The sequence below is a fragment of the Urtica dioica genome, chromosome 11 (assembly GCF_054948205.1).
Source record: "Urtica dioica subsp. dioica isolate 48M chromosome 11, U.dioica_male_clone48M_v1_H2, whole genome shotgun sequence".
NCBI classification, from domain to species: domain Eukaryota; kingdom Viridiplantae; phylum Streptophyta; class Magnoliopsida; order Rosales; family Urticaceae; genus Urtica; species Urtica dioica.
Window position 1 is genome coordinate 12,054,989 of NC_142766.1, and position 22,860 is coordinate 12,077,848.

General features: G+C 36.9%; 1 protein-coding gene across 2 annotated transcripts; it reads left to right on the forward strand.

Annotated features, from left to right (window-relative positions):
- Positions 1-2,742: 2,742 nt before the first annotated feature.
- Positions 2,743-6,579, forward strand: MGT10 (magnesium (Mg) transporter 10). 2 transcript variants are annotated; one of them, XM_089601958.1, is made up of 14 exons: positions 2,743-3,255; positions 3,527-3,599; positions 3,706-3,776; positions 3,860-3,945; positions 4,042-4,132; positions 4,268-4,336; positions 4,734-4,814; positions 4,893-5,049; positions 5,143-5,188; positions 5,511-5,591; positions 5,684-5,766; positions 5,955-5,998; positions 6,081-6,197; positions 6,275-6,579. In XM_089601958.1, the coding sequence occupies exons 1-13, from the start codon at positions 2,902-2,904 to the stop codon at positions 6,174-6,176; spliced, it is 1,332 nt and encodes a 443-aa protein (XP_089458084.1). In that variant the 5' UTR covers positions 2,743-2,901; the 3' UTR covers positions 6,177-6,197; positions 6,275-6,579. The 2 variants fall into 2 exon arrangements, with proteins under 2 accessions (XP_089458084.1, XP_089458083.1); XM_089601957.1 differs by having other exon boundaries at positions 2,744-3,255; positions 6,293-6,579.
- The last annotated feature ends 16,281 nt before the right edge of the window (positions 6,580-22,860 follow it).

The window sequence follows — 22,860 nt, forward strand, 5'->3', positions numbered from 1 at the left end:
ATTCATCAGCATTGCGCTCTCTCTAACGAAAACCACTCTCTAATCATCATTTCTTACTTCAAAACTCCTAAGAAAAAAGTTCAACGTTTCCACTATTGGATTCAACACAACACTTCATATAATCAAGTTCTTCCAATAGCATCACTACATGGCTCTGAAACAAGAAAAATTATTATTGGTTAATCACAATCAAGTATGTTAACAATTATATGACTTGGTTGCATGAGGATGTTTCTCGTGCAAAGAATGTTTAACACGGAAGCACTAAACTTAACTAACTATTCTTATTGAATGGAAAATGCTAGTTATCTTATCTTAGGGCAACTCCAACCCATTTTCTATATTTGGTGTTAATTCAACACAATTTTTGTGTTGATTTAGCACCAAATTTTTTTCCAACTCCAACCACAACACCAAATTTCACACTAATAATACTATTCATCATTATTATATTATTAAAACAAAACAATCTCTTTATTAATAAATATTTCAATAAATAATTATAATGGTGATATTTTTTAATTAAGTGATTAAAATAATTTAGTACTTACCAATAATTTTCCCGGTTATTAAATTGTGTTTTAAGTATTTATTATGTCTTTTAAAATTATGTTATTGTTTTTAGTTTTTATTTTATTTTGTGTGTTCAATTTAAACTTTGTAATCTATGTTTAAATTTTTATGTATTGTTATTTTGTTTAAATGTATTTTTGTAGTCAATTTATGAATTTTGGTGTTTTAAAAATATTTGTAAGGTTATATATATATATATATATATATATATATATATGTATAAATAAGTAAAAAAAAAAAAAAAAATTTTGCCGTGTGAACAGTGCCACGCCAAATTTGGCGCGGCACTGTACAACACTGAAAATTTGGTGTTGGTTTTGCAGTGTGGTTGGAGGAAAAAAAACGGCATATTTGATGTTATAGTGTGTGGTTGGAGATGGCCTTAGTCCATGTATTACTTCTTACTCTAAAAACTCACTTATTTAATTCACATTTTGACTTCCTAATCTGAATCATGAATCAAAAGTCTGGTTATTACACAATACCTCGAAATAACCATTGAAGATTTGATAGCCACTTACGATTTATAAATGCTTAGATATTTAATCTCGTACTTGAACATTTTCAATGGTGGAATGAAGCTTAAAAGAATCTTTGAGCCTTGATATGTTCTCTTATCTCCCTTAATTTTTCCGGTATTTTTTAAAGGGTGATGCGACTATTTAGGATTTTCTTAAGTTTAAATTTGACAAAATAACTCAACCTTCTAAAATTGAGATAAAATAATCAAAATAAAAAAATAAAAAAAATCCCAAAAAATCCCAAAAAATCATAGCTTTCCCTTCCTCGCTCTCTCTCCTAGCCACTCATATTTCTATCCCAGACTTTGGCGACTCCATTGCCGGCGAAATCTTTGGCATCGGAATCATCTCGGCTCCGCGAGAGTGGTCGGAGTAACCCCGCGTGTATCCTCTTCGATGGCGAGCAACAACGAGGCCACTAATCGCATCCAAGTCGCAGTGTTGGCGTCGGCGAGAAGCTTCCGATCTCGGAGAATCCTTATTGCTTGAAGTTTTTTAGGGTTCCGATTCAAATAGGAGGCGTCCATGGAGAGTCGAGCCTCGTCCAGAGATTCGTCGACGCTGCTCGAATCTTCCGATGAGAGCAACGATCAGTGGTGGTTGTGTGGTGGTTCAATGATGGATCGATTTAGGGTTTGATTAAGATCGGATTTGATCGACAAATATGAGGACGAGAAGTACGGCTTGAAAGGCTCTGATTGACGATCTAAAGGTGGTTTCATTGTTGATCGTCATCACCACCATCTTCTTCTTCTTCTTCTTCTTTTTTCTTTCTTTTTTTGGTTTATCGAACAATGGATTAATTTTTTTAAAAGCGGGATTAAATTTGTTGACATCTTCTCTTTCTTCTTCTTTTGGTTTATCGAATAGTGGATTAATTTTTTTGACATATTTTTCGTCTTTTTTTTTCTTCTTCTGATTTATCGAAGAGTTGATTAAATTTTTTGAAAATAATGTTAAAGTTTTTGACATCTTCTTCTTTTTCTTTTTCTGGTTTATCGAAGAGTTGATAAATATAGAAAGTGCATTGGATTAAAATTTTGGAAACTTAGATTAATTATAATAAAAATAATTAAGAATATATTAGTATTTTTTACATTATAAATGACTCAAATGCATCAATTTGTGAAATCTTGATCATTTTACTAAACACTAAATTTGAAATGACTAATTCATACCAAAAAAAAAAATCATTTCCTGTGAGATGGGATAATCTCCACGTGAACTCTATGTATTTTATAGGTTAGCTTTTGGTTCAATTTGGAAAACAACGAAAACGTTACTTTAGGCTATCACACTTTTAATTTTAATGAAATTTAATAAAAATAAGTAGAAAAGAAAATGTATTTTATATCAAAGTCCATATGTACAAAAGTCCGTATGTACAAAGCCTCTTTTTTTTTTTTGCAGTTTTTTCTTATTTTTTTATTTGCTTTTTTTTTTTTATCTTTTAATAATGGTAAAATGGAAAAATCCATCCTCTGGTTCGTCATATTAGCTTAAAGAAAAATAATCTCAATTATTATTACATCAGAAAATAAAATTTTAAGCTTTTCTTTTTCAAATCATCCCTTAAATCCTTGATTATTTTACCCAAAAAAAAAACTTATAATTCCGAATCACGTTATAAATAATAATAATTATAAAGTACTACTATAATTCGTATATTATCCTCGAGGAACAAATTCCCTCCTCTGGTAAACCAGTTGGTCGTTTAAAGCACAGAAATCCAAAACTCTCTCCCTCAACCAACAACGACTTTGTAATATTCCATTTCCATGTCCGAAGGTTTCACAGACCTCCTCTAATGGCTCTCTCTCCTCTCCCATACACCCTACACCTCCCTCTTCTCCACCATTCTCCGCCGTCCCCGGCCTCTCTCTTCCTCTGCCTCACGCCCTCGCCGCCGCGGAAAGCCCTCGCTTTCTCTCCGATCGACCTCAGGGCTTCGTGGAGGTCCAAGAATTTCCGATCCTCGACCTCCGAGGACGATCGCTGGAGTGAGTTGGAAGCTCCGCCGGATGCCGGAGTCTCCGGATCGGACGGCGTCGAAATTCCGACGGAAGACCGTTCTCCGGTGACGGCTTCCAGGGCTTCGACTGCGTCTTCCTCGTCGTTTGGTGATTCTCTGTCGCTGGGAATTCGCGAACCGGTCTACGAGGTCAAATTTCATGTGTTATTCATATCATTAGTCTTTTATGCGTGGAGATTCAGCCGACTAATTTATGATGATTCTCTTGCTAAAACTTTATTTTACTTTCAGAGTATCGCTTTCTATTTTTACTGTACCCGTCATTAAAATAATAGTTCTGACTTCTGAGTTTTATATTGTTTAATTTAAGGATTTATTTAATTATTCATACATCTTTCGCTGAGTGATGACAAATTATTATAATTATCCGATTCTCTTATCCGTATCTTTGTATTTTTAGGTGGTAGAAGTGAAATCAGATGGAACGATATCAACTAGAAAAATCAACAGACGTCATTTACTTAAGTCAAGTGGTGAGTCCAAATTTCTATTTGCAATTCTTATTCTGTTTGGCAATGATTTTCCTTTTCAGGGTTCTATACGATTTTGATGTTCTCTGCTGGCGATGTGTGTTTTCAGGTCTTCGTCCTCGGGATATTCGGAGCATCGACCCGTCTTTGTTTTTAACGAATTCTGTGCCTTCGTTGCTGGTAATTACTCAAAATATAATAAATGTATGTTTTTTCCTTCTTAAAGTTCATGTAATCTGTAGTGGTATTGATTTTGGGAACAGGTCCGAGAGCACGCGGTTCTTCTAAATCTAGGCTCGCTAAGAGCGATTGCGATGCTTGAACAGGTCCTAATATTTGACTACAACCGGTATGATATATATGTATGTAGATTCTTGTTTATTCGTGGTTTTTCGATCAGTCTATCTCTTTGGACACTAGATAACACGTGTGTATCATTTCTCAGTAAAGGTGGTAAAGCTTTTATAGACACTTTGCTGCCTCGGCTGAATCCTAAGAACTTGAATGGGAGTCCATCAATGCCGTTTATGATTGAGGTTTGTCCAGGCCTTTAAATTTTTATAAACTACATAAATTGCATCGTTTGAGAGTACATTCTCATGCAGATTCTTCTTGTTATTAATTTCATTGTAGACAGTGACTGAAAAAACTATTTAACCGTGAATTTTCAGGTTGTGGAAGCAGCGTTGCTCTCAAGAATACAGCGCTTGGAGCGCAGGCTAATGGATCTAGAACCTCGTGTGAGTATGGATTCATAGTGAGTATTTTTTTATGTATTTCTCGTGTTTGGACTCTTTTCTCACTCTTCGATTTTTGGGGACTAGTTCTGTAGTATATTTTCAGTATTTATTATGGATTGAAATTAAAAATTTGTAAGAAAATACCAAAGGACTCTTTGACATCTCTGCCAGTTTCTGCTTCCCATCTAGTTCTCAAGGGAAAAGAAAAATAGAAATTATGTATCATTTTGAAGAATTGTTCTCGCTTTAAACTGTCAAGTTTGTCTTGTACGAGAAAAAAAAAAAAAAAAAAAGACTGATCAGACATTTTTATCATCCTTTTTTTTTTCAATCATCATATATTTGAACTTGCTATATTTCAAGATTCTAAACTGAGAGTATGGAATGTTTGCTTCAGGTACAAGCTATACTTGAGGTTCTGCCCAATCGACTAACTGCCCACATATTGGAGCAACTACGTATAAGCAAGCAGACTTTGGTACCCTTTTAAAAAAATAAACAATTATTGATATCACAAAAACATAAAACAGAAATTCATTTTCTCTCCTCATGGAAGGTTGAACTGGGGTCAAGGGCAGGGGCTCTCAGACAAATGCTGCTTGATCTTCTAGAAGATACGGATGAGATACGCCGTATGTGTATTTTGGGCCGAAACCGCACACTCAAGCTGGATGTTGACCGCACCATAGGCTTAGATAAGCATATTCATCAGGGTATATTCTACTTTAATAAATTGCTATAAACACAGTAATGGTTTCGATGATAAGTTATTATAAAATGTTCTACTTGTGTGTGGCTGTATGCAGAGGAGGAAGAAGAAATAGAGATGCTTTTGGAAAATTATCTCCAAAGGTTAGCAGTCTCCTACTATTTCTACCGGAAACGAGATAAAGAAAAGGGATATAAGTATATGAGGGGTATATTTTACAGTGAATAATTTGTGTATTCTTTGTCATTCTTATTATGTTCTTAACTTCTTCTACAAGTTCACTGCGCAGCTATGTACAATTTTTTTGAATTTCAAGTCTTTTTGCTTGCGCATCAAACGGGCTTATAAGACTATTACAAATTTCTACTAGATGTCTAGTATGCATCATAATTGCTTCTGAAATTTTGTCATGAATTTTTCGCTATTAAGCCCACATTTTCCTATAACTGAAGCTATTTTGAGCAGATGCGAGTCCTGTCATGGTCAGGCTGAAAGGCTTCTGGACTCTGCAAAGGAAATGGAAGATTCAATAGCTGTCAATTTAAGGTTCATATTTTTTTGGTTCTTTGTGCGCGTTTTTGTAGCCTTATTCATGGAATTCTGATTTGACTGGCTTCATTTTTTGTTCTTTCTATCAGCTCTCGGAGGCTCGAGGTTAGCAGGGTGGAATTGCTCCTTCAAGTGGGCACATTTTGCATTGCGGTTGGTGCTCTTGTTTCAGGTAACTCTTCAGCAGCCAATTATGTATTTACCAGTGAATTATTTGGTTGTGATTTTTAATTTCTGAAGTTTTCTTCGACTCCGAAAGAACTATAAAAGGGTAGATAGTGACAATGTGCTTCTTACCCAGATATAGTCTGGCTTAATAAAAATAATAACCCTCACGCCGTAACCTTCTCAACTTTTCAGGTATATTCGGCATGAACTTGAGATCTTATCTCGAAGAACATGTGGTACGTTACGCTAGCTATAATCTAACATCTTAACTCGGTGTCCTCATCTTGTTCTAAAAAAAATACGTCTTCGTTATTGCAGTTTGCATTTTGGTTAACAACAGCTAGCATAATTGTCGGAGCTGTTCTGGGATTCTTTCTCATGTATTATTACCTCCGGAAGAGGAAAATTCTTTAATCCTCGAAGACTTGATTCTAGGTAATTGCTTGATATTTAAAAGTTGTTCTCATGTTGCTAAATAGCTTAATGAATGAGTTGACGAGGCTGGCATAAAGATCACTCTTGTTTCACAGGTAATGTTGAAGTGAAGGACATTCAGCTTCTAGAATTGGTACTTCCATGAAATGAGATGAAATTATAGAACTCATGCTCAGGGCTGAACGAAGTAGTCCGGGGAAATACGTTGATAATTATTTATGATTTTCAATACATAGGCAAGATTTGATATACAAAGAGAAGCCATTCTGGACATATGTATGTAGGCATAAATTATAAAAACGATACCATGTATTGCAGACCATGTCGAACATTGGGTACTGTATTCTTCAAGTGAGGTGTTTACTGATATTTTTTTTTCTTTTCTTAGTTTTCATTCTTTTGATTGATTTGTGAGGCAAGGCATTGTGGTGACCCACAAAATTCTAAAGTCAACTTCAAGTCCGATCGGATAGAGTCATAGTTCTTCAAGGGTGTTTCTTATAGTGCTTCAAGCTTTCTATAAGTATACATTCTGTATGTAGGTATTAAGCAGTTTCCTAATCCTTTATTTATTTCTACTATTAAGATACAATTTAAGGAAAGATTGGATCCACAAAAGATGGCGGCATCGACCCGTGTGGTGGAAGTTGTCCATATACGTACTATATTCCTTTTTAATTGAAATAGAGACGAGGCTTTTCAGCTCTCAAAGACTGATCAGACTATTGATGGTCCCCCTAGTCGAAAACAAATGGGAGCAACAATGGCAACCTCCATCCAAGACGAGGAACCGCAAGGAACACACGGCCACGGTTCATGGCATGGCCATTGTCCCCGACACAAAAGTCTCGAAACATTCTTGAGCTACGTTGTCCGTTCAACAAGGAAACGGGCCAAAAGAAGGCCGAGGCAGTGAAATACGGTGATTTGCGATAATATGCGGTGAAATGCGGTGATTTTCAATGAAATACGGTGATTTACGTTAATATGCAGTCACCACAGATCTAGAAGTCCGACGACCCCAAACACAAAGACCAACCCTAAAATATATTCCAATTCGAAACTCAACTTATATTTCACAAAAATGTCTTCCAAATCACCAAATCGATCGCAAAACATGATTTCGACATAAAAACATGAATAAACATATCTCAAGTATAACCTCTAACGTCAAAAACTTAAAGAACATCAAACAACAAAAAATTAACCCCATAAAAAAAGACGTGAGGGTGGAGATCGTGAAATGGAGTGGCAGCTTGAGGAGCTTGGTCAGAGAGAGAGAACAATGAGGGTAGGTATGTGTGACGCCAGCTCCCTAGGAGTTTCTCTCTTACTCTCTAATAGACGTGCATCAGCTTCTTTTACAATAGTTTGCGGAAAAATATTACATTTTGAGAATAATAAATATCTAAAAAAGATATATAAATTACCTTGCGAAAATATCTGAAAAGATTTGCCTGATTGTTTTTTCTTTTGTAGTACCAAATCGGAACCAAAAGGAAGGAACACAAGTTCTCTTCTCCTTTGTTAGAGAATTCCCTAACAATTTTCTATTCCCTTATTTTAGGGAATTCTCTACTAAAATGGAAGAGAAATTCTCTTCCCTTAAAAGAGGATTCTCTTCTCCTAAAATATATTTTTGATTTAAATTTAATGGTATTTTATTTGTAGTGTTTTTAATTGAAGGGACTAAAATGCAAAGACATTTTTATGTGTGTGTAATTATTTCATGACTAAGTGTGTTGTTCTATTTAATTGTATGTAAGTATTTTTTTAAGGGAAACGTGATTTTTTTATTAATAACTCTCGCTTATGGCGGATGAATACCGTGGTTACACAAGATATTATAAAGAAAAAAAAAGGAAAGCAAAATTAAAAGGAAATTACAACTAAAATACTAAGGGTTGGTAAGGTTTATGTTTGAGAATCGAGTATCAAAATCATCAATGATTTCAATTTCGCGAAATGTCTCTTGTGCTCGTCGGCTATGTAGAATCCAATCTTTGCCCACCGTTAAATCCTCGACCATCTCGGTGATAAACTACAACGCCTATCATCAATAATACGCCCCGAACTACTAAATGTGGATTCAGAGGAAACGGTTGAAACAGGAATCGTCATAATATCACGAGCCATACTTGCTAAAATGGGAAGCATTCCTTCATGTTGCCTCCACCAATCCAAGAGGTCAAGTTTGGTGTTCGAGTACTCAACGTGAAGAAGAGTAGTGTATCTTGATATTTCGTTGTATATTGGTCGAGACGGTTGTGGAGATCCTCTCCCTCTTGGAGACGATTGTGGAGATCCATCAACTCCACGAAAGTGTCAGTGAACAGACAAGAGCATATACTCTTCTTCTTGCCTTGCATTTCGTGGTGGGCTAGGTTCGGGGGGCGGTGCAACTCGTTCTTGATAGACCCTGAAAAGATCATAAAAACCCTCCACGATCCTATTGTGATCATGTGTAATATAATCTTCCCCGATGAACATATCTTGTAAAAAATTTAAAAACATTTTAAATCTATCCATTTGAATACGAGGGTCTAAAATACAAGCATACCCATACACGTAAGGAATTTTGCCTTTACCCCAATATTTTAAAAATTTGTCTCTCATGGAGGAAATACAATCTTTAAAAATTACATAGTCCATATTGGTTTTAAAATGTTGAGCAATTGCACAAAGATTATGAATTGCTAAATGAGAAGTAGGTTTATAAACAGCAGATAAACAACAAGTTTGGTCATAAAAAAGTTTGAAAGTAAAAAAAAAAAAACTTTAGCCATGTTAAAATCTTCATCGCTTATTGCACCTTCACCTTCACTCAAACTTCTATTGTAAAAAGCTACAATAACCTCATAATAACCCTCGGATAAGAAATTTGTTAACATCAAGTATGTGGAGTTTCAACGAATTTTATTGTCTACATGAAAGGTTCTTTGATGTAGCCCATGAAGTAAAAATCTCCTCTTAAGTTCATCTACCCTAGGGGTTGAACTATTGATCCAACTTATAGCATGTCTAATTCTCTTAATCCCAGAATGAAAAGCTCGTGCCCCACTTTGAACTATAAGGTTAATGATGTGTGTGGCACATCTTCGGTGCATAAGGTTTTTCTCACAAAGTATTTTGGTTTGTAATCCTCTAATCATGGAATAATTGCTAGTGACATTATCTAGGGTCACAGAAATAATTCTAGCACTAAGTTCCCACTCTTGAATAACACCTAATATAATGTCTAATATGTTATTCGCGGTGTGCTTTCCTTCTATTCTCCTAAATGCTATAATCTTTTTGTTAAGGTTCCATTGTTCGTCTATGTTATGAACCACCACACTCATAAAATCTATCCTAGATTTACCCGTCCATATATCAGAGGTCAATGATACACTAAACGTTCCAGAAGATAAAATGGCTTTCATTTTTTTCCTTTTCTTCCAAAAAATATTTGAGTACGTCACGCTTCAATGTTGATATAGAAATAATTTAATACCAGGTACCAAATAACTAACATATTCAAGAAAACCTTCATCCTCAACCATGACTAAACGATTGGTTCATGGAAATGATGTACTCAACTAAATATTGTCTATGTTCTAAGGGATCGTGAATACTTAAATTACTTGAAGAACCTGTTGGAATTGATCTAGGGTTTAAGAAAAAGATTAAACGCTTCGGGAAGCGGCGGAATTTTAAAAAATTTATTTTCAAGTAAAAACAGTTTTTACTAACCTAGACAAAGAGCAAGTACATGTAATTAAAAACTATTATGAGTATAGAAGTTTACTAACCTTTCTTGAAGCTTGAACTTTGTAGAAGCTTTTGGAAAGTTTGCAACGCTCGTCTCCTCGCAGAACGTCTCTCTTTCTTTCCTCGGAACCTCGAGCAACCACGATAGTTTCTATCACTAAATCACTCGAAATAAAAGTAATCAGTGAGTGGGCACTTTTAAACACCACGACTTAAGAACGAGTCTCGAAGTCGCAGAGCTAAACTCTAGGTCAAGTGAGGACCTAGGTGCCAAAGCAAAAAATCGAAAATAAACTAGAGAGAGAGAGAGGATTTCGGCCACAAGTTCTAGAGAGAGAGTCTCTCAAATCTCTTAAACTTGGATGAATGAAATGTGAGGAAATGAGGCTCCTATTTATAGGAGAGGTCTCACCTTCAATAAGGTAGTTTCCTCTTCTATAGAATATCACATATTCATGAGCCAATTTCCTCTTTTCCCTCTTGAGACACTCGGCCAAACAAGGGCTTCTAGAAGCCTTGATTTGTTTCCAATTTTGTTCATGGCTTGCCTTTTCTCTCAACATGGCCGATTCCCTTATGCATGCATATGCAAATTTGTTTCCTCTTTTTCTTTTGACAAGTATCTTGATACATTTATGCACAAAATAATCTCTCCTATTTCTCTATAGGGTAGGCGCCCAAGTCTCTCTAGAAGGAGCTTCTAGAAGCTTCTTCATTTGTTCATGACAACATGAGAAAAGCCCATTAAGAATTTTCAATAAAATTCTTATGAAATGAAATTAATTCACAAGGCCCAATGATCAAGTCATGGCCGAGTGACATTAAGTCATCAAATGAACTTGTCAAAAAATTTATTGACATTCATTTCATCCTATGTCTCAAAAGACAAAAATACCATTTTGACAATTTTCGTTCTTGTTTTGACTTAGCTTCCAGTTTAACTATTCCTATCGACGTGATTCGTGACAGTGACCTCATGGGCCCAAATGAACAAAGCTTGAGCTAAACGCTTGGACTCAAAAGTTCGCAAACATTTTCCAAGTTTAGCTTAATGCCAACTGACTCCACTAAAGAGTTGACACTGAAAATCTCTCGGTTCAAATGAATTTATTTTCTACTCAAGAATTCGACCTAATTATGATGAGCGGATCCACTGAATATTATCTATGTTTACCCTTCATGAATGTCATCAGCTAGTCGGGATTTACTAAATTACCATTTTACCCTTCTAGCTGTTATTTCATCAACTCCTTTGTCGCTTGTGAATAAGTTAGAAACAATGTATTGACGAGGAGCTAACAAATCACATTGTTTCATCCAAAAGAGTCAGGACTCAATTTGGACACTGGCCAGTTCATTTATTCACACTCCAAGGAACAAAGCATGAGGTGACATACATTGCATTTCAGCAATCTTGTACATGAATTCCATATCTATGAGAACTTCACAAAGTTACTCATGACATACTCACAACTTAGTACTTCACCAATAGGCCCTGTTCGGAATCACATAGTGAGTCCGAACTCTGACTTTCTCAAATGAGAATACTAATCTGTGAAATGGCATGTCTCATTTCAGGATTAAGGTAAGCATGATGCAATTCATACATAGTGACTTCGAGACATAAGAGGTTAAATGGTTTGTTCTTATCTTGTCTCTAGAAGTGCACTGGTCAATTCAGTACGTTCGGAAGATACCTAGAAGAACTATAGAGTCTCCAACTCTCAATGCCTCATAACCAGACATCATAGATTCTTCTAACAATCGTACTGAGGTCAATAGTCCTTTGACCCTAAGATTGCGAATATATCGTTTTAAGCAAACTACGAAGAGTTTGTTCATGCAAATCTACATTTGTCTCTTCGTAAGTTGTTAAGTTTATTTATGGACTAAAAGACTAAGGTTTTATCATAAAGCTTCAAACAAGGAAGATTGAATGAACGTTCAACTTTATTAATGAATGAATAGGCAATTACAAGCAAGAGTCTTCATGAGACTTTATTACATCAAATGTACAAAATAAAGATTACAACTCTTCTTGTGGGCACCATTGACAACAAACTCCCACTTGACTCAAAGAAGATGTGTGTAGTCTTTCATGCCTAATCCCTCTCGAAGTTGGTCGAAGACCTTGTTCGCTAGGGCCTTGGTGAATGGATCTGCTAGGTTGTCCACCGTTGAGATCTTCTTCACTTCCACGTCTCCGCGCTGCACGATCTCTCGAATCAAATGGTATTTCCTCTCAATATGCTTAGAGCGCTTATGGCTTCTAGGTTCCTTTGAGTTAGCGACAGCCCCACTATTATCACAATAAAGGGTCATGGGCTCGTCGACGTTTGGAACAACTTCCAAATACTTAAGGAATTTTCTAAGCCATACAGCCTCTTTGGATGCTTCACAAGCAGCCACATATTCTGCTTCCATTGTGGAGTCAGCAATGCAAGATTGCTTAATACTTCTCCACACAACAGCTCCACCATTAAGGATGAACACAGATCCCGAAGTGGATTTCCTGGAATCCTTATCCGCTTGAAAATCGGAGTCAGTATATCCCGTCATAGTCAGGTCAGTACCTGAGTATGTAAGCATCAAGTTCCTAGTTCTTCGAAGATACTTAAGAACATGCTTAACAGCAATCCAGTGCTCGGGTCCAGGGTTGGAAACAGATGTCAGGTCTAGTGCAAAGCATAGCATACATGAGGCTTCCTACGACAGAGGCGTAAGGAATTTTCCTCATGTCTTCAATCTCTTGTGCAGTCTTGGGAGACTGGTCCTTAGAGAGTGAAACTCCATGCCTAAAGGGTGTTTGGCCCTTCTTGGAGTCTTGCATCGAGAAGCGATCCATCACTTTATCAATATAAGATGCTTGAAAGAGCGACAGGGTCCGGTTTTTCCTATCTCGAAAGATTTGGATCCCCAGAATGTACGCGGCTTCTCCTAGATCCTTCATATCGAATTGCTTTGCCAGCCAGACCTTAACCTCAGATAACTTACCCACGTCATTACCAATGAGTAGTATATCATCGACATATAGTACCAGAAACACAACTTTGCCTTCGTGTATTAACTTGTAAACACAAGGCTCATCTATTGACTGTTCAAAGCCAAAGCTCTTTACAGTTTCATCGAATCTAATATTCCATGACCTAGATGCTTGCTTTAGTCCATAAATGGATTTAAGCAACTCACAAACCTTGGTCTCTTGACCTTTATCCACGAAACCGTCTGGTTGAGCCATGTAAATGCGCTCGTCAAGATTGCCATTCAGAAAGGCTGTCTTGACATCCATTTGCCAGATCTCATAGTCGAGAGCTGCAGCTATGGATAGGAGTATGCGGATGGATTTAAGCATCGCGACTGGCGAGAAGGTTTCTTCATAGTCAATCCCTTCTTGTTGGGTATAACCCTTCGCCACAAGTCGTGCTTTGAACGTCTCAACGTTCCCATCAGGACCCCTTTTCTTCTTGTATATCCACTTACACCCTACGGGTTTAATCCCTTCAGGAAGGTCTACAAGTTTCCAGACATTGTTGACATACATCGAGTGCATTTCAACTTTCATGGCGTCAAGCCAAAGGTTTGATTCAGAACAAGCCATCGCTTGGCTATAGGAAACAGGGTCATCCATGTCGGAGACGGCTACAAGAGAGTCTCCATAAGACATGTACCTGTCAGGCTTTTGAGTAGCCCTCCCACTACGTCTAAGTACTACTTGACAAGATTATGATGAGTTAGGTTGTGTTTCAGTTGGGGTAAGAACAGTTCTTACAGATGAGGTAGAAGCTTCCTCACCCAACTTTTCTTCAAGCACAATTTTGCTTCTAGGTTTTGCATCTTTCATAAAGTCCTCCTCAAGGAAACGAGCATTCGTGCTAACGAAAGTCTTATCGTCCTCGGGACTATAGAAAGTAAAACCTTTGGTTTCCTTTGGATATCCCACAAACAGGCACAATTCTGACCTACTAGCCAACTTGCTAGTCTTTTGCCTTAGCACGTGTGCAGGGCAACCCCAAATTCGGATGCGGACAAGATTCACTTTACGGCCAGTCCATCTTTCATAAGGAGTACCAGGAACCGTTTTAGACGGAACTTGGTTCAGAATGTAAGCGGCTGTTTCGAGGGCATATCCCCAAAAGGAAAGCGGGAGTGATGAGTAACTCATCATCGATCTAACCATCTCCATAAGAGTTCGGTTTCTTCTCTCTGACACTCCGTTTTATTGAGGTGTGCCAGGTGCGGTAAGCTGAGAAGCGATACCTTCTTCTTTAAGAAAGTCATCGAACTCTCCAGACATATACTCACCACCTCGATCAGATCGAAGGGTTTTGATCACTTTGCCAGTTTGCTTTTCCACTAAAGCCCTAAAGACCTTAAATACGTTAAAGGTCTCGGATTTGTGTTTGAGCAAATAGACAAACCCATATCGTGAGTAATCATTAGTGAAGGAAACGAAGTATTCGTATCCTCCACGTGCCTGTTGGCTGAGTGGACCACATACATCAGAATGTATTAGTTCCAGCAACTCAGTGGCTCTTCGACCCTTATCAGAGAAAGGTTGCTTAGTCATTTTTCCTTCTATGCAGGATTCACAAGTAGGTAGTGAACCTATTGCAGAGGCTTGGAGTGGACCATCCCTCACAAGTCTCTTAATCCTTTCTAGACTGATATGACCAAGTCTTAAGTGCCATAGGTGTGTTGATTTTGTTAGATCGGAGGATTCAGAAAGTTTGATCCTCTTTGGCTCCCTAATTAGATCATTATCTATTTCGGTGTCTAAAAGAGAAGGTTGAGTGGGATAGATGTAGAAAATAGCATTCTTCATACATGCATCAGTGACAAAAGAATTATCAGGAAACGAAATACGAATTCCATTCTTAATGAACTTTAAACAATAATCTTGCTCACGAAGACGAGCAACGGATATTAAGTTCTTCCCAAAGGTAGGAACAAAATAAACATTATTAAAGTTTAAAGTGCGGTCTTCAAAAGACAGCGTCACGGATCCCACAGCCTTTGCAGACACCAGGCTCCCATCACCCCATTTGAAACAGAACTCGCCTTCCTCTAAGCTTTTGGTTTTCTTGAAACCATTCAAGGAACAACAAATATGGTTAGTAGCAGCGGAGTCAAGAATCCACGTTGATACATTATCAGCTACTAAGCATGCTTCGGTAACTAGTGCAATACTATGTTCCTTTGCTTTGAGATTGGCAGGACAGTTCTTTTTATCGACCTTGTGAGGTCTCTTCTTAGTTCCAGAGGCGGAGGCTCTTTGCTCAGTAGCATGTGCCTCTCCTTGATTCCTCTTTTTCTCAGCGAGACTTACAGCAGTGTGAAGTTCCTTCATAAGCTTGGTAACAGTGTACTCTAGCTTGTTTATGGAGTAGTTCATCTTGGAGGAATCAAGAGATGCGGAGAGAGTTTCTAAGATCATATCTATGACACTCTTCTCATCAATCTCAGATCCTAGGACTTCCATTTTATTTAGAAAACTAATGATCAGTATCATAAAGTCTCCAACAGGAGTCCTAGCCTTCCTGTGACAGTTCATAAACTGTCGGACTGCTTGTTGCCTTGTTTGACGCCTTTGCCCTCCAAACATCTCAAGGAGATTGTAGAGCAAGTCAGCGGCAGTCTCGAAGTCACGATGTTGCTCTTTCAGCATATTGTTCATAGATGCCAAGATATAGCACCTCACAATCTCATCGGATCGAAGCCAGGCCGCTAAGGCGTCATTGTCCTCTTGAGTTGAATCATCATTCGTCAGAGGAGGACACGGGGTGGTGAGTACCCATTTGTGCTTGTTAACGGTAGGTATTATGTCGAGGTTACGTTTCGAATCTACGTAGTTTTCGTTTTCGAGTTTGATCGAGGAAAGAAAGATTGAGAGATGGTTGATAGACATGTTGCTTATTTAAGTTGAAACAAGTTTATGATTAGTCTTTGGTTTAGGATTTAAGTTTTATTAAAACTTTTATAAAATCCAAAGGTATTATAAACCAAACGATAATTTACTCCCTCAAGAGAAGGCCGCAAAAAATCTCCTTTTATAAGTAAATGACACATCATTAATGTTAAGCCAAGATGTCAATACATCTATTTTGACTAGCCACCTTTTAAATTTGTTTGATCACTCACATCCTTTCGCAGAGCCTCAAGGGAGGATTACTAGGGATTGAGCCTAAGTGTGCAACCAACCACTTAGTCCAAAAGATCAACTTTGAAAAACAATCCCCCGAGGGGAGGCCTTGCCATCATCGTCTCACTCTCGGACGTAGCTCATTGAGCAATGATCGAAGCAATAACGCCTTGGAGTACTCCCATTTAAGTGAGGGTCGCAAGAGCGGCTCTTAGTCCCACGTTAATTGCTTCTTTCATTAGTGTTGGGGATCGTGGGTTACAAACAACAAGTATAACTCTCCCACTTAGTTTTTGGAGTTGGTTCATCGACTCTTATAAGTTCGGAAACAGATTTCCTAGTTAAAGAGCGACAGAGCGGACAACTAGAAGAGAATCCTAGATCGACATGTTCAGAGCAGTATTAGTGCATAAAGGCACAAGGTACATACTCGATCTTTTCCTATTTTCTATTTCGGGAAAGTGCGTGAGGGAAGTGTGAACTTCAACTCACTCGAACACTTGAAAGTTTGAGATTACACATCTTTTTATTTTTCGGCTTGTCTACAAGGAGACCTCCCACTCAAATTTTCAAGAGCATATAGATTTTGAACATATGTGATATAGATATAGTTTTGAAAACATTTTGAAAACTTATTTGATTTGGGTGACAAAATATTTTCAAGTTTGAAAGTGAAAACGGTTTTTCAAAATTCAAACTAGTTTTGTAAAAACTCAATTTCAATTAATCTTTCAAAAATCAAAACTTTTAATCTTACACATCATGTTTATAATCATATGAAAAACATTTTTGCTCAAGAAAATTTTCTCATTAGAGTTCTATAACTCATGGTAGTGGGGTTTGAAAATCCGGATTTCTAAAAAACTGGAGTTTCAGACAGCCGCGCACCTCGGAGTAAAATCACCATATCTGGCGGCTCCGATGTCCTTTTGAGCCGAAACCAGTGGCATTGGACAGAGGACAGACAGAGCTTTAATTTGATTCAAGAATCATTAAATTTCGATTTCTGAGCAGAGAGTTATTCTACTTTTAATGCGGGTTTACTCCAGCTCGAAGAAAAAGAAATAATTAAAGCTTGGTCCTTTTTAGGTGCGAAAAAGAATCGAGTGTAACGGAACGTTTTATGAAGGTTGTTAAAGCTTTTATTTGTGTTTTATTAGCAAGGTAATAACATGATATAAAAGAAATAACAACAAGCATAAAACGAATACGGTAAATAAAAGAAACTAGAAAGACAAGGTAACTAGTCACAAAATTTACCGAAATTTCTCAAACCTTTAAAACACGTTTTTCAATATAAAAAATTAAAAACTTTTAGAACTGATTCTAATGTGTTTTAATATCATCCCAAACTCATAGAAAATCAACATGGTTTTTAATTTAAAGACAAGAGCAATAAATTAAAAAAAATCTAAGATTACAATTCTAACTTGTCACAAAATTAGTAAACTTTCGAAAACGATTTTCAAGCTCATAATTTTAAAAACATGTACATGCATCTCTTTAACCTTGCTCTGATACCATTTGCTGGAATTGATCTAGGGTTTAAGAAAAATATTAAACGCTTCGGGAAGCGGCGGAATTTTAAAAAATTTCTTTTCAAGTAAAAACAGTTTTTACTAACCTAGACAAAGAGCAAGTACATGTAATTAAAAACTATTATGAGTATAGAAGTTTACTAACCTTTCTTGAAGCTTGAACTTTGTAGAAGCTTTTGGAAAGTTTGCAACGCTCGTCTCCTCGCAGCACGTCTCTCTTTCTTTCCTCGGCACCTCGAGCAACCACGATAGTTTCTATCACTAAATCACTCGAAATAAAAGGAATCAGTGAGTGGACACTTTTAAACACCACGACTTAAGAACGAGTCTCGAAGTCGCAGAGCTAAACTCTAGGTCAAGTGAGGACCTAGGTGCCAAAGCAAAAAATCGAAAATAAACTAGAGAGAGAGAGAGGATTTCGGCCACAAGTTCTAGAGAGAGAGTCTCTCAAATCTCTTAAACTTGGATGAATGAAATGTGAGGAAATGAGGCTCCTATTTATAGGAGAGGTCTCACCTTCAATAAGGTAGTTTCCTCTTCTATAGAATATCACATATTCATGAGCCAATTTCCTCTTTTCCCTCTTGAGACACTCGGCCAAACAAGGGCTTCTAGAAGCCACGATTTGTTTCCAATTTTGTTCATGGCTTGCCTTTTCTCTCAACATGGCCGATTCCCTTATGCATGCATATGCAAATTTGTTTCCTCTTTTTCTTTTGGCAAGTATCTTGATACATTTATGCACAAAATAATCTCTCCTATTTCTCTATAGGGTAGGCGCCCAAGTCTCTCTAGAAGGAGCTTCTAGAAGCTTCTTCATTTGTTCATGACAACATGAGAAAGGCCCATTAAGAATTTTCAATAAAATTCTTATGAAATGAAATTAATTCACAAGGCCCAATGATCAAGTCATGGCCGAGTGACATTAAGTCATCAAATGAACTTGTCAAAAAATTTATTGACATTCATTTCATCCTATGTCTCAAAAGACAAAAATACCCTTTTGACAATTTTCGTTCTTGTTTTGACTTAGCTTCCAGTATAACTATTCCTATCGATGTGATTCGTGACAGTGACCTCATGGACCCAAATGAACAAAGTTTGAGCTAAACGCTTGGACTCAAAAGTTCGCAAACCTTTTCCAAGTTTAGCTTAATGCCAACTGACTCCACTAAAGAGTTGACACTGAAAATCTCTCGGTTCAAATGAATTTATTTTCTACTCAAGAATTCGACCTAATTATGATGAGCGGATCCACTGAATATTATCTATGTTTACCCTTCATGAATGTCATCAGCTAGTCGGGATTTACTAAATTACCATTTTACCCTTCTAGCTGTTATTTCATCAACTCCTTTGTCGCTTGTGAATAAGTTAGAAACAATGTATTGACGAGGAGCTAACAAGTCACATTGTTTCATCCAAAAGAGTCAGGACTCAATTTGGACACTGGCCAGTTCATTTATTCACACTCCAAGGAACAAATCATGAGGTGACATACATTGCATTTCAGCAATCTTGTACATGAATTCCATATCTATGAGAACTTCACAAAGTTACTCATGACATACTCACAACTTAGTACTTCACCAATAGGCCCTGTTCGGAATCACATAGTGAGTCCGAACTCTGACTTTCTCAAATGAGAATACTAAGCTGTGAAATGGCATGTCTCATTTCAGGATTAAGGTAAGCATGATGCAATTCATACATAGTGACTTCGAGACATAAGAGGTTAAATGGTTTGTTCTTATCTTGTCTCTAGAAGTGCACTGGTCAATTCAGTACGTTCAGAAGATACCTAGAAGAACTATAGAGTCTCCAACTCTCAATGCCTCATAACCAGACATCATAGATTCTTCTAATAATCGTACTGAGGTCAATAGTCCTTTGACCCTAAGATTGCGAATATATCGTTTTAAGCAAACTACGAAGAGTTTGTTCATGCAAATCTACATTTGTCTCTTCGTAAGTTGTTAAGTTTATTTATGGACTAAAAGACTAAGGTTTTATCATAAAGTTTCAAACAAGGAAGATTGAATGAACGTTTCAACTTTATTAATGAATGAATAGGCAATTACAAGCAAGAGTCTTCATGAGACTTTATTACATCAAATGTACAAAATAAAGATTACAACTCTTCTTGTGGGCACCATTGACAACAAACTCCCACTTGACTCAAAGAAGATGTGTGTAGTCTTTCATGCCTAATCCTTCTCGATGTTGGTCGAAGACCTTGTTCGCTAGGGCCTTGGTGAATGGATCTGCGAGGTTGTCCATCGTTGAGATCTTCTTCACTTCCACGTCTCCGCGCTGCACGATCTCTCGAATCAAATGGTATTTCCTCTACACTATTTTTTGACCAAAATCCAATATGTCAAAATTAATCCAAATATATGACTTTCATTTTGTTTAACTTACTCTTTTACCTTTTTTATACTCTCCACTCATTTGTCTCTCTCTCTCTCTCTGCTACAATGATTCTATCTTCTTCTTTTTGATGTGTGTTCTTCAAGCTGTGGCCAAACCCTAAAATCAAAACCCAAATATTCGCTGGAGAAAGCTGGTACTACTTGAAGAAGCTTATCAACGACGTCCACAACAAGGTGGAGTCAACGCACAACACGGAGCGAGGACGCGATGCGGCTCGGCTTCCGAATCGAGCTAAAACCAGCTCGACGGAGACGATCGTCGAGCTCCAGCGCGTTCGTTGCTCTGTCACGCCTGGAGGGATTCGAAACTCGCCGTCGCTCTCGACTCTTTTGGTTGGGCATGTGCGAAGAGGGTTTCGGTGCCGTCGACGACGAGGTGGGAGGAGTTGAGGTGGGCCGGGGTCGAGGGCACGACAACGGTGGTCGGAGGAGGCATAGCTCGGCGACGTCGTTTGGGAGGCCTGGGATCAGTTCTGAAAATTTATAGGTTTTCGTTGAAGATTTATTGACATTGATGTCAATAAATATGCATTTTTATTGACATCAATGTCAATAAATCTTCAAAGGAATTTCCCAGAATCGTTGAAGATCTTCAAAGAAATTTCCCAGAATCGTTGAAGATTTATTGACATTGATGTCAATAAAAACGCATATTTATTGACATCAATGTCAATAAATCTTCAAAGGAATTTCCCAGAATCGTTGAAGATTTATTGACATTAATGTCAATAAAAATGCATATTTATTGACATCAATGTCAATAAATCTTCAACGAAAACCCAGAAACGTGAGACGTGAGGGAAGACACATAGACATGAAATACGCAGGAAAAGAGAGGGAAGAGAGAGGGACGTGAATAACCCATCCCATTAATCCAAAAATAAAAAAAGAAAGTCAAATAATTAAATAAGAAAGAAAATCAAATGTTATTAAAAGTAAGGGTATTTTTGTATTTAGTGAAAATAGGTAGTCATAGTTTAGGATTTATTTGAGTTTAGTAGATTTTGGTCCAAAATCTTTGTACAAGTCATAGAATAGGAATAATCTCATCCCATGATATATTTTTTTTTTCCCCTCGAGACTTGTTTGCAATTTTATAGTTATTGTGTAATATAAAGGAAAGTTTGAGTGTTTTTTTTTTTTTTTTTTCATAAAAACGTTAACTATTTTATAAAATGTATATACTAATTTGACTGATGAGGTTAAAAAAAAAAATTTGACTAAGTAAGTACACTATCCTATCGTTTTTCTGCCGAAAGTGCTATTATACTCACGTGGGACATCCGTGGTACTTTTCTCCAATCAAAATTCACATGTAGTTTGGCACTTTTGCCCCCCTCCCAATAAAAATCTTCAATCTAATCTCAATTATTGATCTATCATTAACGAAATAAATAACATATTGGAAAGAAAAGAAAATAATGTATATTTTATGGGCTGCTTTTATTTTGGCACATGGGAAAATTCGATTAACGAAATATATATATTTCCCCTTTTCCATTGTCGGTGATTTTGATTGATTGAATAATAATAATATTAATAAACGCTCGTTACAATTTTATCCCAAGGAACAGCTAGTTTTCCTAGGGGTGAAATCGGTTCGGTTCGGTTCGGTTTTGGACCAATTTGAAAACCGAAACCGAATTTTCGGTTTTGAAAATTTTGGACCAATGACCGAACCGAATTGGTCAAAAACCGAAAATCGGTTAACCGAAAATTCGGTTAACCGGTTTTGTAAAACCGATAACCGATTTTATAACCGTTTTAAAACTGGTTAACCAGTTTCGAAACCGGTTAACCGAAAAAATCGGTTAACCGATTTCAAAACTGGTTAACCAGTTTTAAAGATGTTATAATTATCCAAATCGGTTATCCGGTTCAAATCGGTTAACCGATTAAAATCGGTTATCCGGTTTAAAACTGGTTATCCGGTTTCAAAACTGGATAAAATAAAAATCGGTTGAATAACCGATAACCGAATTTTTGGATTTTCAAAACCGATAACCGAACCGATTCTTAAATTCGGTTTCGGTTAACCGAACCGAATTTTCGGTTTGATGACGTGGCACCGAATTTCGGTTCCGGATCGGTTCGGTTATCGGTTTAACCAATTTTCGGTCAATTTTTGTACACCCCATAGAGCTGACTCTATTTGGACCTCAAAATCAAATACCTGGAATGATAATAAAAAGGATAACAACTGTCAAAATCAACTCTGTAAGAAACAATTAAAAATAAAAAGCAAAACTCGCCGTGATTGTTTACGCACCAAATAAACACAAGTTGTCATCGTTTGGGCCTTGGCAATGTTGGCGTATAATGAAGTGAATGAAACAATTTTTTTGTTTTAGTTTTCAATAACACAGCTATAAACACCTGTCAAAGAGCCTATTTCTATCACCTCTTTATTTTTATTTATTTCTTGCTCTTGATAGCAACAGCCAAAGACCAAACCTGAGCTGACCACCTCATTAGAATACCACACTACTTTATTTTTATTTTTTATTTTTTGTTACTTTATTTATTTATTTTTTTGTACGGTGCCGACAAATAATTTAGGAGAGGAGTACATGTTTAAATCATCGACTCGCTTATATATATATTTACATTTTTGAGCAAAAAAAAAATATATACAAAAACTAGCAAAACAGTGTATACATAAGTTATAAGTATAGATAAGCAAAACCGTTAAAAAAATTGCAAAGTAATCAGCGTCCGCTCATATTACAAGATGGTCAACAAATAAAGTATTCAAGCAACAAATCACAAAAATATTCTCATTTTTTTTTAGTTCTGAAATTAAA